The sequence below is a fragment of the Eleutherodactylus coqui genome, chromosome 8 (genome assembly GCF_035609145.1).
Source record: "Eleutherodactylus coqui strain aEleCoq1 chromosome 8, aEleCoq1.hap1, whole genome shotgun sequence".
In the NCBI taxonomy this organism is placed as follows: Eukaryota; Metazoa; Chordata; class Amphibia; order Anura; family Eleutherodactylidae; genus Eleutherodactylus; species Eleutherodactylus coqui.
Window position 1 is genome coordinate 117,523,711 of NC_089844.1, and position 14,087 is coordinate 117,537,797.

General features: G+C 44.2%; 1 protein-coding gene across 1 annotated transcript in view; it reads left to right on the forward strand.

Moving 5' to 3' along the window:
- The first annotated feature begins 9,724 nt into the window (after positions 1-9,724).
- CRYM (crystallin mu) overlaps positions 9,725-14,087 on the forward strand; it is a 45,655-nt gene continuing 41,292 nt past the window's right edge. The window contains exon 1 of the mRNA XM_066576289.1: positions 9,725-9,989. Within this exon, the coding sequence (XP_066432386.1) occupies positions 9,823-9,989 (167 nt within the window). The 5' untranslated portion in view covers positions 9,725-9,822. The remainder of the gene's footprint in view (positions 9,990-14,087) is intronic.

Below are 14,087 nucleotides of genomic sequence, written 5' to 3' on the forward strand. Positions count from 1 at the left end.
TATTATGCTTTTTTATGGATTTTCGCAGTAGGCTAAAATTGCGCGATTTTCTCACCCTTATGGTTTTTTGGGGAGGGGGGATTAAGGGTGCAATAAATATCGTGCGATGTACCCACAGATGAGAGGCGTTTTTGTGTCAAAAAAGCCACCTATTTCTTTGTGTGACTTTCTTGGCCGTTTGACAGCAGCCTTATAATTCTAGGCACTAATAACTTCAGCAGGGTCGGTGATCTGGGGATTATTCTGATTATCAGATTGGAGTCAGGAAGGAATTTTTTCCCTTAGGGCTCTCTTATACGAGCGCTTATTGACAGCGCACCACACACGTGCATGCAGCAGTACGCAATGTAATGCGTACTTCCTGCATGCCGACAATCCCCATACGCTATCTTGGAGCATATGAAGGTGTAATATGCACCAAGATAGTACATGCTGCTTTCTCTTTTGCGCACTGCATGTGAGAGGCACAATTGAAAGAAATGTAATAATTGATACCGCGTATTACACGCACAAAACGCACGCGCAGAATACGCGGTAGAATACACTTGTGTGAGAGAGCTTGGCTTCAAACTCATTGGGGGGGGGGTTGTCTTTCTCTTGATCAACATTGGAGGGTAATACGGTAGTAGGTGACAGATCCCCTTTAAATGTGGCAACTAAAAATATAATTTGGCTTCTAAATTTTTCAGTTCAGATGCAATGACTCCTATGTAATTTTTTAGTCCAGACCAGTGGTTCTCAACGTGTGCGTTCTTGCCCTCTGGGGGGTGTTTTTACTTCTCAATGGGGCAGTGGAACGAAAAGTGGCATCAGGGGGGTGTTGGAACATAAAGAGAGCATTAGGGGGGCGCTCTGTGTTTGCTTTGTTGATTCTTTTTCATCTAGTAACAACATTTTTCTAAAAATTAGTAGTGATACCTCGGTTTTTGTCTATAATCTGTCTGAAAACAATCGCTGAAATCCGAAACAGATGAAAACCGAGGCAATTATTTCCATATGAATCACTTACATGTAATGGGAGTTGTGTGCAGCCTGCGTGCCTCTATCATATAATGTACTAGCTTACCCGTCACGCGTTGCTGCGAAGACAGACAGACATACATTCGTTTATATATATATATATATATATATATATATATATATATATATATATATATAGATAACAACCAGTCACAGCGCAGCTTTCATGTTACCTCAGCGGTATAATACCCTGTTTCTTTGAAAATAAGACCTACCCTGAAAATAAGCCCTAGCATGATTTTTAAATAGTGTCCAGGCAGCTATACATGTAAAAAATAAATATATTTTTAATATACGACTCTGTATTATTTGGGGGGAAACACAGTATATAACAACCAATCACAGCACGGCTTTCATGTTACCTCAGCGGTATAATATATAACAACCAATCACAGCGCAGTTTTCATGTTACCTCAGCAGTATAAGAAACAGCAACCAATCACAGCGCAGCTTTTATTCTGCCTCAGCAATATAAGAAATAGCAACCAATCACAGCGCAGCTTTCATTTTATCTCAGAGGTATAAAATATAGCAACCAATCACAGAACAGCTTTCATGTTACCTCAGCAGTATAGGAAATAACAATCAATCACAGCGCAGCTTTCATGTTACCTCAGCAGTATAAGGAATAGAAACCAAACACAGCACAGCTTTCAGTATACCTCAGCAGTATACGAAATAGCAACCAATCACATTGCAACTTTCATGTTACCTCAGCGGTATAAGAAATAGCAACCAATCACAGCGCAGCTTTCATTTTACCTCAGCAGTATAAGAAATAGCAACTAATCACAGCACAGCTTTTATGTTCCCTCAGCAGTATAAGAAATAGCAACCAATCACAGCACAGCTTTCATTTTACCTCAGCGGTATAAGAAATAACAACCAATCACAGCGCAGCTTTCATTTTACCTCAGCAGTATAAGAAATAGCAACCAATCACAGCACAGCTTTTATGTTCCCTCAGCAGTATAAGAAATAGCAACCAATCACAGCACAGCTTTCATTTTACCTCAGCGGTATAAGAAATAACAACCAATCACAGCACAGCTTTCATTTTACCTCAGCGGTATAAGAAATAACAACCAATCACAGCGCAGCTTTCATTTTACCTCAGCAGTATAAGAAATAGCAACCAATCACAGCACAGCTTTTATGTTCCCTCAGCAGTATAAGGAATAGCAACCAATCACAGCTCAGCTTTCATTTTACCCCAGCAGTATATGGGTGCATTCACACAGCCATATATCGGCTGGGTTTTCACGCCCAGCCGATATACGGCGTCTCTCTCTGCAGGGGGAGGGGGCTGTAAGAGACGGGAGCAGTGCTCTGAGCTCCCGTCCCCTCTCTGCCTCCTCTCCACCCCCTGCACTATTTTCAATGAGGAGAGGTGGGACGGGGGTGGAGCTAATTCCCAGAACTTAGCCCCGCCCCCATTTGCCTCCTCTCATTGCAAATAGTGCAGAGGGGTGGAGAGGAGGCAGAGAGGGGGCGGGAGCTCAGAGCACTGCTCCCGACTCTTCCAGCCTCTTCCCCCTGCAGAGAGAGACGCCGTATATCGGCTGGGCGTGAAAACCCAGCTGATATACGGTCGTGTTAATGCACCCTAAGAAATAGCAACCAATCACAGCGCAGCTTTCATTTTTCCTCAGCAGTATAAGAAATAGCAACCAATCACAGCACAGCTTTCATTTTACCTCAGCAGTATAAGAAATACCAACCAATCACAGTGCAGCTTTCATGTCACCTCAGCGGTATAAGAAATAGCAACCAATCACTGTGTAGCTTTCATGTTACCTCAGCAGTATAAGAAATAGCAACCAATCACAGCGCAGCTTTCATGTGACTTAAGCATCATAAGTAATAGCAACCAATCACAGCGCAGCTTTCATGTTACCTCAGCAGTATAAGAAATGGCAAAAAATCACGGCGCAGCTTTCATGTTACCTCAGCAGTAAAATATATAACAACCAATCACAGCGCAGCTTTCATGTTACCTCAGCAGTATAATATATAACAACCAATCACAGCACAGCTTTCATGCTACCTCAGCAGTTTAGAAAGTAACAACCAATCACAGCGCAGCTTTCATGTTAACTTAGCAGTATAAGAAATAGCAACCAATCACAGCACAGCTTTCATGTTACCTCAGCAGTTTAGAAAGTAACAACCAATCACAGCGCAGCTTTCATGTTAACTTAGCAGTATAAGAAATAGCAACCAATCACAGCACAGCTTTCATGTTACCTCAGCTGTGTTAGAAATAATAACCAATCACAGTGCAGCTTTCATGTTACCTCAGCTGTGTTAGAAATAACAACCAATCACAGTGCAGCTTTCATGTTACCTCAGCGGTATAAGAAATAACAACCAATCACAGCGCAGCTTTCATGTTACCTCAGCGGTATAATATATAACAACCAATCACAGCACAGCTTTCATGTTACCTCAGCAGTATAATGAATAGCAACCAATCACAGCGCAGCTTTCATGTTACCTCAGCAGTATAATATATAACAACCAATCACATCACAGCTTTCATGTTACCTCAGCGGTATAATATATGACAACCAATTGCAGCGCAGCTTACATCTTACCTCAGCTTATAATATATAGTATACCCATCGCGCGTTGCTGCGATATCTGAAGAAAGGAAATTCAAGGAAACTGGTTATGATAAGGAATTTACATTGTGTCATTTTTATTGAAACTTATTCATTTTCATATGGAAAACATTTCAAAGTGTCGTTTTAATTCTCTTTATTTATCCGAGTGCTTGTGGATCCGCGGTATTTGTTGTTTTTCTGTCTGGTGCGTACGCGAATGAATCAGAAGCTATTCCGAGGCGTGAGCTGGCTACATACAGCTGTCCATGTGAGAGCCATTGTACATTTGTCCCATATGATAAGTTTACATGTTTGCAGAACTTCGCCTATTCCAGAATTTTTGGTGCGACGTGCGCGCCACCTATCGTTGGATAGATGTACTATGCCAGAAACCTTCCCAGGAGTGCACTCAACAACTTCCCAAAGTTTCATGGCGATGGGATGAATGGTGTAGTAATGCATAAAGGACAAACAGACAGACAGACATTCATTTATATATATATAGTTGACATTTAGGCCTCATGTCCACGGGGAAAATCAGGCCCGCTCGGGATTCTCCATGGAGAATCCGTAGCGGGTCCCTCGTGCCCCGTGGACATGAGCGCTGAAAATAAGAATTAACTTACCTCTCGCCCGCTCCGGATCTTCCCTTCACCACGGCGTCATCTTCTCTGCGTCGCGGGTCGGATCTTCTTTCTTCGGCCTGGCGGATGTGCAGGGCACGTCGGTGAGTAAATTCCGAATTTTGTCTCCCGCGGATTCGGACGGCTTCCATAGGCTTCAATAGAAGCCTGCAGGAGCCGTCCCCGCGGGAGACCTGCACGAAAATAGAGCATGGTCCAGATTTTTTCATGCTCCATTTAAAAAAAAATCACTTTTATTGACCATCCGCGTGTATTTATCTACCCGCGGGTGGTCAATGCACCCCATGGGATGCGGATCCGCATGCAGGAGAAGAGTTAAAATCCGCTGCGGATTTTAATTCTTCTTTTGCCCGTGGACATGAGGCCTTATAACTCCATGACTCCACTACAAATCAATCACACTTCGTAAGACTGGATAACCTACAGCACAACCTAACCCACTGTATTTCATAATGCTACTGATTTGCTGGAACCGCTTCAAACTTTCACTTGTGTGGGTCTCTGGGAGTTGTAGTCTTAGTGGACGCCAAGTGTCTTTTCAGAACACTGATCTAAACTACAACTCCCATAGACCCACACAATTGAAAGTTCCAGCCCATTGGCGGCATTATGGAATACTACAGGTTAGGTGGTTGTTTAGGTTATCCAGTGTGATTGATCTGTAGCGGAGTCATGGAGTTATAAAAGTCATACATTATTATATGACAGCGCGACATAAGCAGTGCATTTATAAAAATGGCTGAGAAGAAGAAATGAATACTTGAAGTACGGATTCATCCCTCCTCCTACAAACGGACACTTCCCTTATGCTTCATTTGTGAAAAGGCATTCTCGAATGAAGCTATGAAGCCTTCGAGTGATCACCTTGCAAAAATGCATTCAAACAAAGTCAAAGTTTGACAGCCGTAGCACTGTAGGCGAGCTATTTGGAAAATCTGCTCTCAATGTGTAGAAACGGTGGCGTCACGTGTGACAACTACAACCCCTGTTCTCTGTTTAGTGGGCATTCCCTATCCTAGGGGTATCCTAGATGGCCTGCAGTGATACGCTGCCCTTGGCTGTGTATTTTCCCTCCGGGAAGGAGCATGGTAAGTGCCGCCGTGACAAGCCAGCACTCTTCCCTCCTAGCTCTCCACGTATGTCAGGTGTTCGGGGTCTCCCTATGGGACGCTGCATTTAGCACCTACATTTTAGCAGCTTAAACTTAGCTGACTAAAATATTTTTTTGGTAAATTTTAGAGACATGTTTTCACAATTAATGCTAATCTGTTAACCACTATTAAACTTTCCCCCCAAATTATGCGGTATTTTATTTGTACTTTTAACTTTGTAAACAAGGTAAACTTTGACTGGGTGTAAACTAGTAAGGCTTTGGGAGCGCTGGCCACCATCCCAATACTTAAAGGGGGCGCTGGACTGAAAAAGGCTGAGAACCCCTGCTCTAGAGCACTGTCTTTTCTACGGAGGAAAGTGCAGAAACCAGGAGAAATGAGTCTTTGATCGTCTGGTTTGAGCTCTGAGCATAAAGGGGCCGCTGCACTGGTGTTAGGCCTCCCTCACATAGGTTCTTTTTTCTGCGATTAACCCGATGTGTTCGGCACCGCGCTAATCGTGGTATAACACTCCCATTGTTTTCAATGGAGCCTCTCAGACAGCAGCTTGATCGTGGCGCTTGAAAGCGGAGTCTGTTCTATTTTTCAGAACCCAGCTGTTGGCCACAGGGAGCTGCGGCCAAAAGCGAAAATAAAATCGCGGCAAAGTGCCGCGATTGAAATCGCGGTGCTTTGCCGAATGCCTGTGCAGCGGCACACCTAGCTCTCGCCTGTGCAGGGAACTGCAGTACAGCCTCATTCACTTGACTAAAGCTATGGGGCATTTCCTGAGGTGCCATTGTACAAGAAAAACCAGTGAAGGAGACACCGCATTAAATCACTGCTGCAGCTTCTTCATTCTCAGGATCAGTGGGGTCATAGAGGTTGGGCAGCCATTGATCATAAAGTAATGTCAATTCCTGGTGATATGCGATTACTTTAGAAGAGGAGTATACCCCTTTAATCAAACTATGCTAATATTTCTCTGTAGACATATTTGAATTTTGGAACTTACCATTTATTCACACCCTAAGCGCTATGTTCTCTTTTCAGTGCATGTTGAGCAGTGTAACGGCAGCTCAGGACAGTGGTGGGAGAGCTGGTCTGGGTCACATCTACATCAAAATCGATTAGAGAAGCAGCCAGCTGGAAAAAGGAGAATGTTCCATCTGCAGTTGAATAGACTGAATATGAACTGCCGGCGAGCCAGCTTCCCACGCTAACATGCCAAAATGACTGAATGACGCTTTTGGTACTCTCACTTTTCACTAACTAGAAATTCAGCAACAATACTCAATTATTCCTCAAGGGGGTAGAGAAAGAAGAGTCATTACTCAGAAGTGCAGTTCTGGCATCTGTCCCCCGTCGTTGCCCATTATCTAAGGTTTCACTGAATAACCTATTTAATAGCGAAGTAGACATGATTTCTTAAGAATTTAGGTTCTTAGGACTGTTTCTGTAAAGACAATGAGATAAGTTAGTCTTACACACAAATATTTTCCAAAATTGTGTGTTTTAACATAAATCAACCCTCACAAATTAATATGTAAGGTCGGCTGCACACGACCAGGTCGGATTCCGGATGCGGGCTCTATCAGCGGAATCCAACCCTGTGTCTGGCCGGTAAACCTGCATAGTGTCAGTTGACTTCATTGTCTGTGCTGCATATGGTCTGAATGGTTCATCATCGGACATGCACAGTACAGATCTTCCAGCGCTGTTGCTAGACGATGATATGGAATCTGCAACCTGTCTGCAATGTTAATTGGTAGACAGGCCGCCGGTCAGACGGCTTCCATTGACCGCACTAAAATAGAGCGTGCTGCAATTTTTCCATCCAATCACAATTGATCAATTGATTTCCACTCGTGCAGAAAAAAAAATGCTTTTCCATAGCATACTTCAGACGGTATTCGCTGCGGACGACCGCTCCGGATTCTGCAATGCAAATATGGCCGTGTGCAGCCGGCCTAAGGAGTACCTAGAGCTGATGAGAGCATGGCAATCTGAAAAGAGTAACTTAGTTTATGGTGCTGCAGGGAGGTGACAGGTTCCATTTCAGGAGGCCAGCTTATTCCATGTGGATATTATGGCATTTTAGCTCAATGATTGCTGTAGTTGTTTTTACCACCACTAGTCACCAGAAATTATTTGATATGATAGGAGAGTTATTTTTGAGTAGACACGGCCATATTACCACTTTTGACCACTAGATGACACTGTTTCATTGCTTTAAACATGTATGAGTGACAAACTGAAAACTTACAAAATGTGTAATAAATTGTTCAACTTGTTCTTACAAAATAGTTATTTGCTTTCATTGTCAAGTGCCCATTAGAATAGCTGATAGTGCTGGTCACTGTCACAATATTTTATTATGTTGCTTAGTATATATTTAATAGGAGAAATCTAGTCAAAAGCATCTCACAGGCCATAGATACTGCGACAACTTGTTAGCTTCTTGGATCGTCATCCTTTATTGTGGTATATCAACAGAGATCATAACATAATCTTCACTCTGGTGTTATATGTCACAGTGCACACCAACAGATACAAGTCCCTGGCTGCTAAATAATCTAGACTCTCTGTCTTACAGGCCTAGTGCCTCAAACACATAACATAAAGTCCATCACCTCATACCCATCCTGGGGGGGCGCCAGTCTAAGGCCTCTCTCACTTTCAATGCTGCGGTTTCAGCAGCGCTGGCACGCATTTTACCAGCGTTTTGGCTGCATTTTTGGCACAACTGAAAATGCAGCCGAGGAATCTGAAAAAAAACCCGCAGTACTCACCTGCTCTCTGGCATTCCTGCAGGCTTTCGTGCAGTTGTCAGCGCCGACAGAACATTTCTTGCTACAGTATTGGGGATCGAGAACCCCGCCTCCAGGAAGAGATCGCTCTGATTGGTTCTCGAGCGCTGGCTCAGCCAATCAGAGCTTGCTCTCGATGAACCAATCACGCCTGTGTGAGCGGTCCAGTTGAAAACACTGCTCTAGTCGCGGTAAAGAGCGCCTGTTTGAGGGGGTCCTAAGGCCGTCCACCTTTGTCAGACTCCTGGTCATTCCAGGTAGCAGAAGGAGTTCCACACTCGACCAATGCTTGGTCTCCAATGGACCAGAATGGACCCAGAAACCAGCAACAGAGGAGCATTTCTTTTCTGCAGCCATACCCACCCAAGTTTTAGCTGATTAATTAAAAACAGAAACCCCCTCTGTGCTGGAGATTTCCTCAGACCACCTGCCCAATAGCCCCTTACTTGCCACTTTTGGTACTGCTATAGTACATACAAGAGGATCACAATGGTGAAGCATGTCATCTTGGATCACTGCCCACATTCCTGGGTAGCACTGCTCAGAGGGTTTATACACACAGCTAAGAGCTGTGCAAAAAGACTGTATGACTACTTAAAGGGGTTGTGCCAAGTTATAAAGTTATTCCTTATCCACAGCATAGGGGCCAAGTTTATGATTGGTTGGGGTCTGACCGCAGGGACCAATCCCGAAAATGGGTGTCCAGTCAGTCCCCGAGTGAATGGAACGTGGTTGCGCAGATGCACCATTGCTTCATTCACTACAATGACAGTGCCGGAAATTGGCAAAGCGCTTGAATTTGGTAATCTCCGGTACTGTCATTGAAGTGAATTGAGCAGTTGTGTGCCTTCGTGACATTTGTTAAATTCACATTGGAACTAACCTAGTAACATAGCAGGTAAGGCCTCATGTCCACGGGAGGATCCGATTTCGCATGCGGAATCCGACCCTGCCTGCGGCAGAAGACATTGTAAAACTTCTACTTACCCATGCAGGTCTTCTGCGGGTCTTCTCTCTTCTTCACTGCGGATGTGTGCGGAAGCGCCGTCCGGCACACCGACACACATGCGCAGTGGATTTTGTTTTTTTAAAACCCCTGCTTTCCCGCGAAATCAGGCCACGGATCAGATGGCTTCCATTAACTGCAATGGAAGCCGTTTGTGCGGCACCCGCAGTGAAATGCAGAATGCTGCGATTTTATTTCCAGACCCGCAAATCAGATCCGCCCGTGGACATTAGGCTTATGGCTGAAAAAAGACATATGTCCATCCAGTTTAGCCTATGTATGTAGTTGTATATATATATATATATATAGCTCAATGAATTGTTGTGATTTTTAAAATATATCACATAGCATGGGAGAATGTGTATGTATGTAAATTAGTTACACTGCAACATAGAACTTTTCCCCTGTAATGTACTTTCTCCCACAGCGGAGTGCAGTGATACAATTCAGTTCATACAAACTAGGATTAAAAAGTAACTTCAGAAAAGTTCACCCAACCAGGGTGAGAGGAGTGTCTGGGAGGGGAGGCGTCTCCAGAAATTGGGCTGGATTTTAAGGAGCAGCTGAAAAGTTCTCAGCTGTTGGGTATTTTATGTTTTCTCTTGACCTAGAGAGTTGACGAAAGTGTCCTCCTACACTGTCAGTATGAGTAAACAGCCGGTGTTCCTAGGAGCTGAGATAGTGGAGAAGAATTTAGCTTATTCTACTCTGATCCCTTTGCTGGAAAAGGCCCTGGTTAATTATTCTAGTGGAGAGGAAGGAGGTGTTGTGCAACCCATCCGGACCATTGTGCCCGTGGCAAAGCACAGGGGGTAAGGATTGTATCATATATGTGATTTACATTAGGCTGTGTTTCTTTACAATATACTTTTTTTTGACATCTACAACATTAGTGCACTTATTAGTAACAACTAAATTGATATAAGTAATAAACACATTAAAGCAGAGTTTATTAAATATTAGCTATAAGGGCTCATTCATATTTACCTGAAGTCTTGTTTAAGTAAATATTTGAATAATCCATGAAATGATAATGCTAGAAGATCTAGCATGTTGTGTTATGCAATTCCTCTATTATTCCTAATGGAAATGTATGAATAAATTGACAATTGTTTGTTCCCATTCACCTTGTCAATAGTGTGTGTTCCTGTATAGTCACCGATGGAACAGTGTTAGTGTTCAGGGACATGCCCCAATGACAGAGGGAATGATAACACCCAATTGTCAATCTGTTTGGGCATTTTCAGGAGGAATAAAAGAGGATTGCCATAATGTAAAGTTCATAAAAAGATGCTCCAGACTCGCATCACAGTGAGCTAGTTTAAAGAAAAAATGAATATAAACTATGCTTTTTTTTTCTTCCATTTATGTCTAAAGCTGGATTGGGAATAATATATTTTCCTGCAGTAACCGAGTGCAGTTCATTGAGGTAGCTCAGATAACTGGTTATTGGCACTGGTCAGTATCCACTTCCAGGACACTTCATTATAACTAATGTTACAGCTGACATTAGTTAGGCCAAGGTCAGACGAGCGTGGTTTTTTGCCCGCCTATATGCGCAAAAAAAAATGTGGTGCTCACATAAGCTAATAACTAGAGATGAGCAAATATACTTGTTTCGAGTAATTACTCGATCGAGCACCGCGATTTTCGAGTACTTCCGTACTTGGGTGAAAAGATTCGGGGGGCGGGGGAGGCATGGCAGAGCTGCAACCCCCCACTCACCCACGGCGCCCCCCGAATCTTTTCGCCCGAGTATTGAAGTACTCGAAAATCGCGGCACTCGGGCGAGTAGGTTCGCTCATCTCTACTAATAATGCGTGTACAGGCAAAGTTTTATATGCAGAGCGAATGAAACTTTGCCCATTCATGGGAGCAGCTGTGCTTGGAGAAGCGCATCTGCTCCATGAAGGTCCCCTCATAACCGAACACTGTGACAGCACTGTCAGTATTCAGTGATGAGGGGACTACCCATGAGGATGAAAGAATTCCCTGCCGCAGCTGTCACAGCTGTAATCTTCTCCTATTGCTTTCAATGGGACTGGCAATGGAATGAAGGCAATCCTCGCAGGGATTTTCGGGGAAGGGCTTAAAAGAACCTTCCTTTTTTTAAAAATTGTTTTCTCTTGCCATGTCCTACCTTGTTTCCATCGATGAAGCTGTTTGAGAACTTCTTTTTTACGGGGCAACCTGTATTTTTTTTTAGTACCATTTTGGGGTACATATGACTTTTTGATCACTTCTTCTTTTTTTTTATTTTATTTTTTTAAGAAGAGGGGTTGACCAAGAAACACATTTTTTTTGTTGTTATAACATTCACCATGTAGGATAAATGATATATTTTAATAGTTTGGACTTTTATAGACATGACAATAATTATTATGCTAATCGTTTATTTATGTCTTATCTGAGAAATGGGAAAAGGATATTTTTGGAAAGTTTAATAAAAAAATAACTTCATTAAATATTCTTTCCAAATTTGATTCAATTTATTTTAACTTTTTTTTCTAGTTCCTGTAGGGTGCCTGAACTTGTGATTGTTTGTTTGCTTCTACAATATAATGCAGTACTGTCTATTGTGCATATCAGTGTTAATCTATTAAAGGGGTTGTCTCGCAGCAGCAAGTGGGGTTAAGCACTTCTGTATGGCCATATTAATGCACTTTGTAATATACATCGTGCATTAAATATGAGCCATACAGAAGTTATTCACTTACCTTCCCTGCGCTGGCGTCCCCGTCTCCATGGCTCTGTCTAACTTCAGCGTCTAATCGCCCGATTAGACGCGCTTGCGCAGAAGGGTCTTCTACCTTCGGGTCTGTCCGGCAGCAGCGGCGTTCTGGCTCCGCCCCCTTCTACGCGTCATCGCGTAGCTCTAGAGATGAGCGAACACCAAAATGTTCGGGTGTTCGTTATTCGGAACGAACTTCCCGGGATGCTCGAGGGTTCGTTTCGAACAACGAACCCCATTGAAGTCAATGGGCGACCAGAGCATTTTTGTATTTCGCCGATGCTCGCTAAGGTTTTCATGTGTGAAAATCTGGGCAATTCAACAAAGTGATGGGAATGACACAGAAACGGATAGGGCAGGCGAGGGGCTACATGTTGGGCTGCATCTCAAGTTCACAGGTCCCACTATTAAGCCACAATACCGGCAAGAGTGGGCCCCCCCCCCCTCCCAACAACTTTTACTTCTGAAAAGCCCTCATTAGCATGGCATACCTTTGCTAAGCACCACACTAGCTACAACAAAGCACAATCACTGCCTGGATGACACTCCACTGCCACTTCTCCTGGGTTACATGCTGCCCAACCGCCCCCCCTCCCCCCCACAGCGCACACCAAAGTGTCCCTGCGCAGCCTTCAGCTGCCCTCATGCCACGCCACACTCATGTCTATTTAGAAGTGCGTCTGCCATGAGGAGGAACCGCAGGCACACACTGCAGAGGGTTGGCACGGCTAGGCAGCGACCCTCTTTAATAGGGGCGGGGCGATAGCCCACAATGCTGTACAGAAGCAATGAGAAATAGAATCCTGTGCCACCGCCATCAGGAGCTGCACACGTGGGCATAGCAATGGGGAAGCTATGTGCCACACACTATTCATTCTGTCAAGGTGTCTGCATGCCCCAGTCAGACTGGTAATATGCACCTTAACAGTAACCGCGTTGGTGGTAATGTGGTGGTGACTGCAGACCTAGTAGCACGGTTGTATTTTGTTGGTTTTCGGAATGTGGCCAGGATTAAGTGGGCCGTGGCGGGGGGATGGTGTGGGGGCTCTCTTGTTGTGTCGGTAAAGGTGAAATTCTTGGACTGCCACCAGACGAACCAATGCAAAGGCATTTGCCAACAATGTTTTCCCTGTTGGAGGAGGAGGGGGATGTTTTTGAGGCACTACGTGTCCTCTCCACGTGTCCGTTCCATGTCAGCAATAGTAGCACTAAAGACAGGCCCCATTAACAATTCTGAAGCAGCAGTATAGCGGGAGCGCAGTCTTCGTTCCATGTAAGCAATAGTAGCACTCAGGACAGGCCCCATTAACAATTCTGAAGCAGCAGTATAGCGGGAGCGCAGTCTTCGTTCCATGTAAGCAATAGTAGCACTCAGGACAGGCCCCATTAACAATTCTGAAGCAGCAGTATAGCGGGAGCGCAGTCTTCGTTCCATTTCAGTAGCCTTAGTATAGCCAAGGCACAAGTTACATTTATGTAGCTAAACTGTAGGCCAACCCCACACACCTTTCTGTACCATGAGTGCAGGTGAAGAACATAGAAATTACTATGATTACACTGTAGGTGAGGGCCCCAAAAAATTGGTGTACCAACAGTACTAATGTACCTCAGTAAAAATTGGCCATGCCCAACCAAGATGGCAGGTGAATCGCTTTGGTTAATGTGGCTTAAGTGGTAACTAGGCCTGGAGGCAGCCCAGTGTAACGAAAAATTGGTTCAAGTTAAAGTTCCAACGCTTTTAAGCGCATTGAAACTTATAAAAATTGTTCAGAAAAATTATTTGAGTGAGCCTTGTGGCCCTAAGAAAAATTGCCCGTTCAGCGTGATTACGTGAGGTTTCAGGAGGAGGAGCAGGAGGAGGAGGAGGAATATTAGACACAGATTGATGAAGCAGAAATGTCCCCGTTTTGGATGGTGAGAGAGAACGTAGCTTCCATCCGCGGGTGCAGCCTACGTATTGCTTACGTATCGCTGCTGTCCGCTGGTGGAGAACAGAAGTCTGGGGAAATCCAGCCTTTGTTCATCTTGATGAGTGTTAGCCTGTCGGCACTGTCGGTTGACAAGCGGCTACGCTTATCGGTGATGATTCCCCCAGCCGCACTAAACACCCTCTCCGACAAGACGCTAGCCGCAGGACAAGCAAGCACCTCCAGGGCATACAGCGCTAGTTCAGGCCACG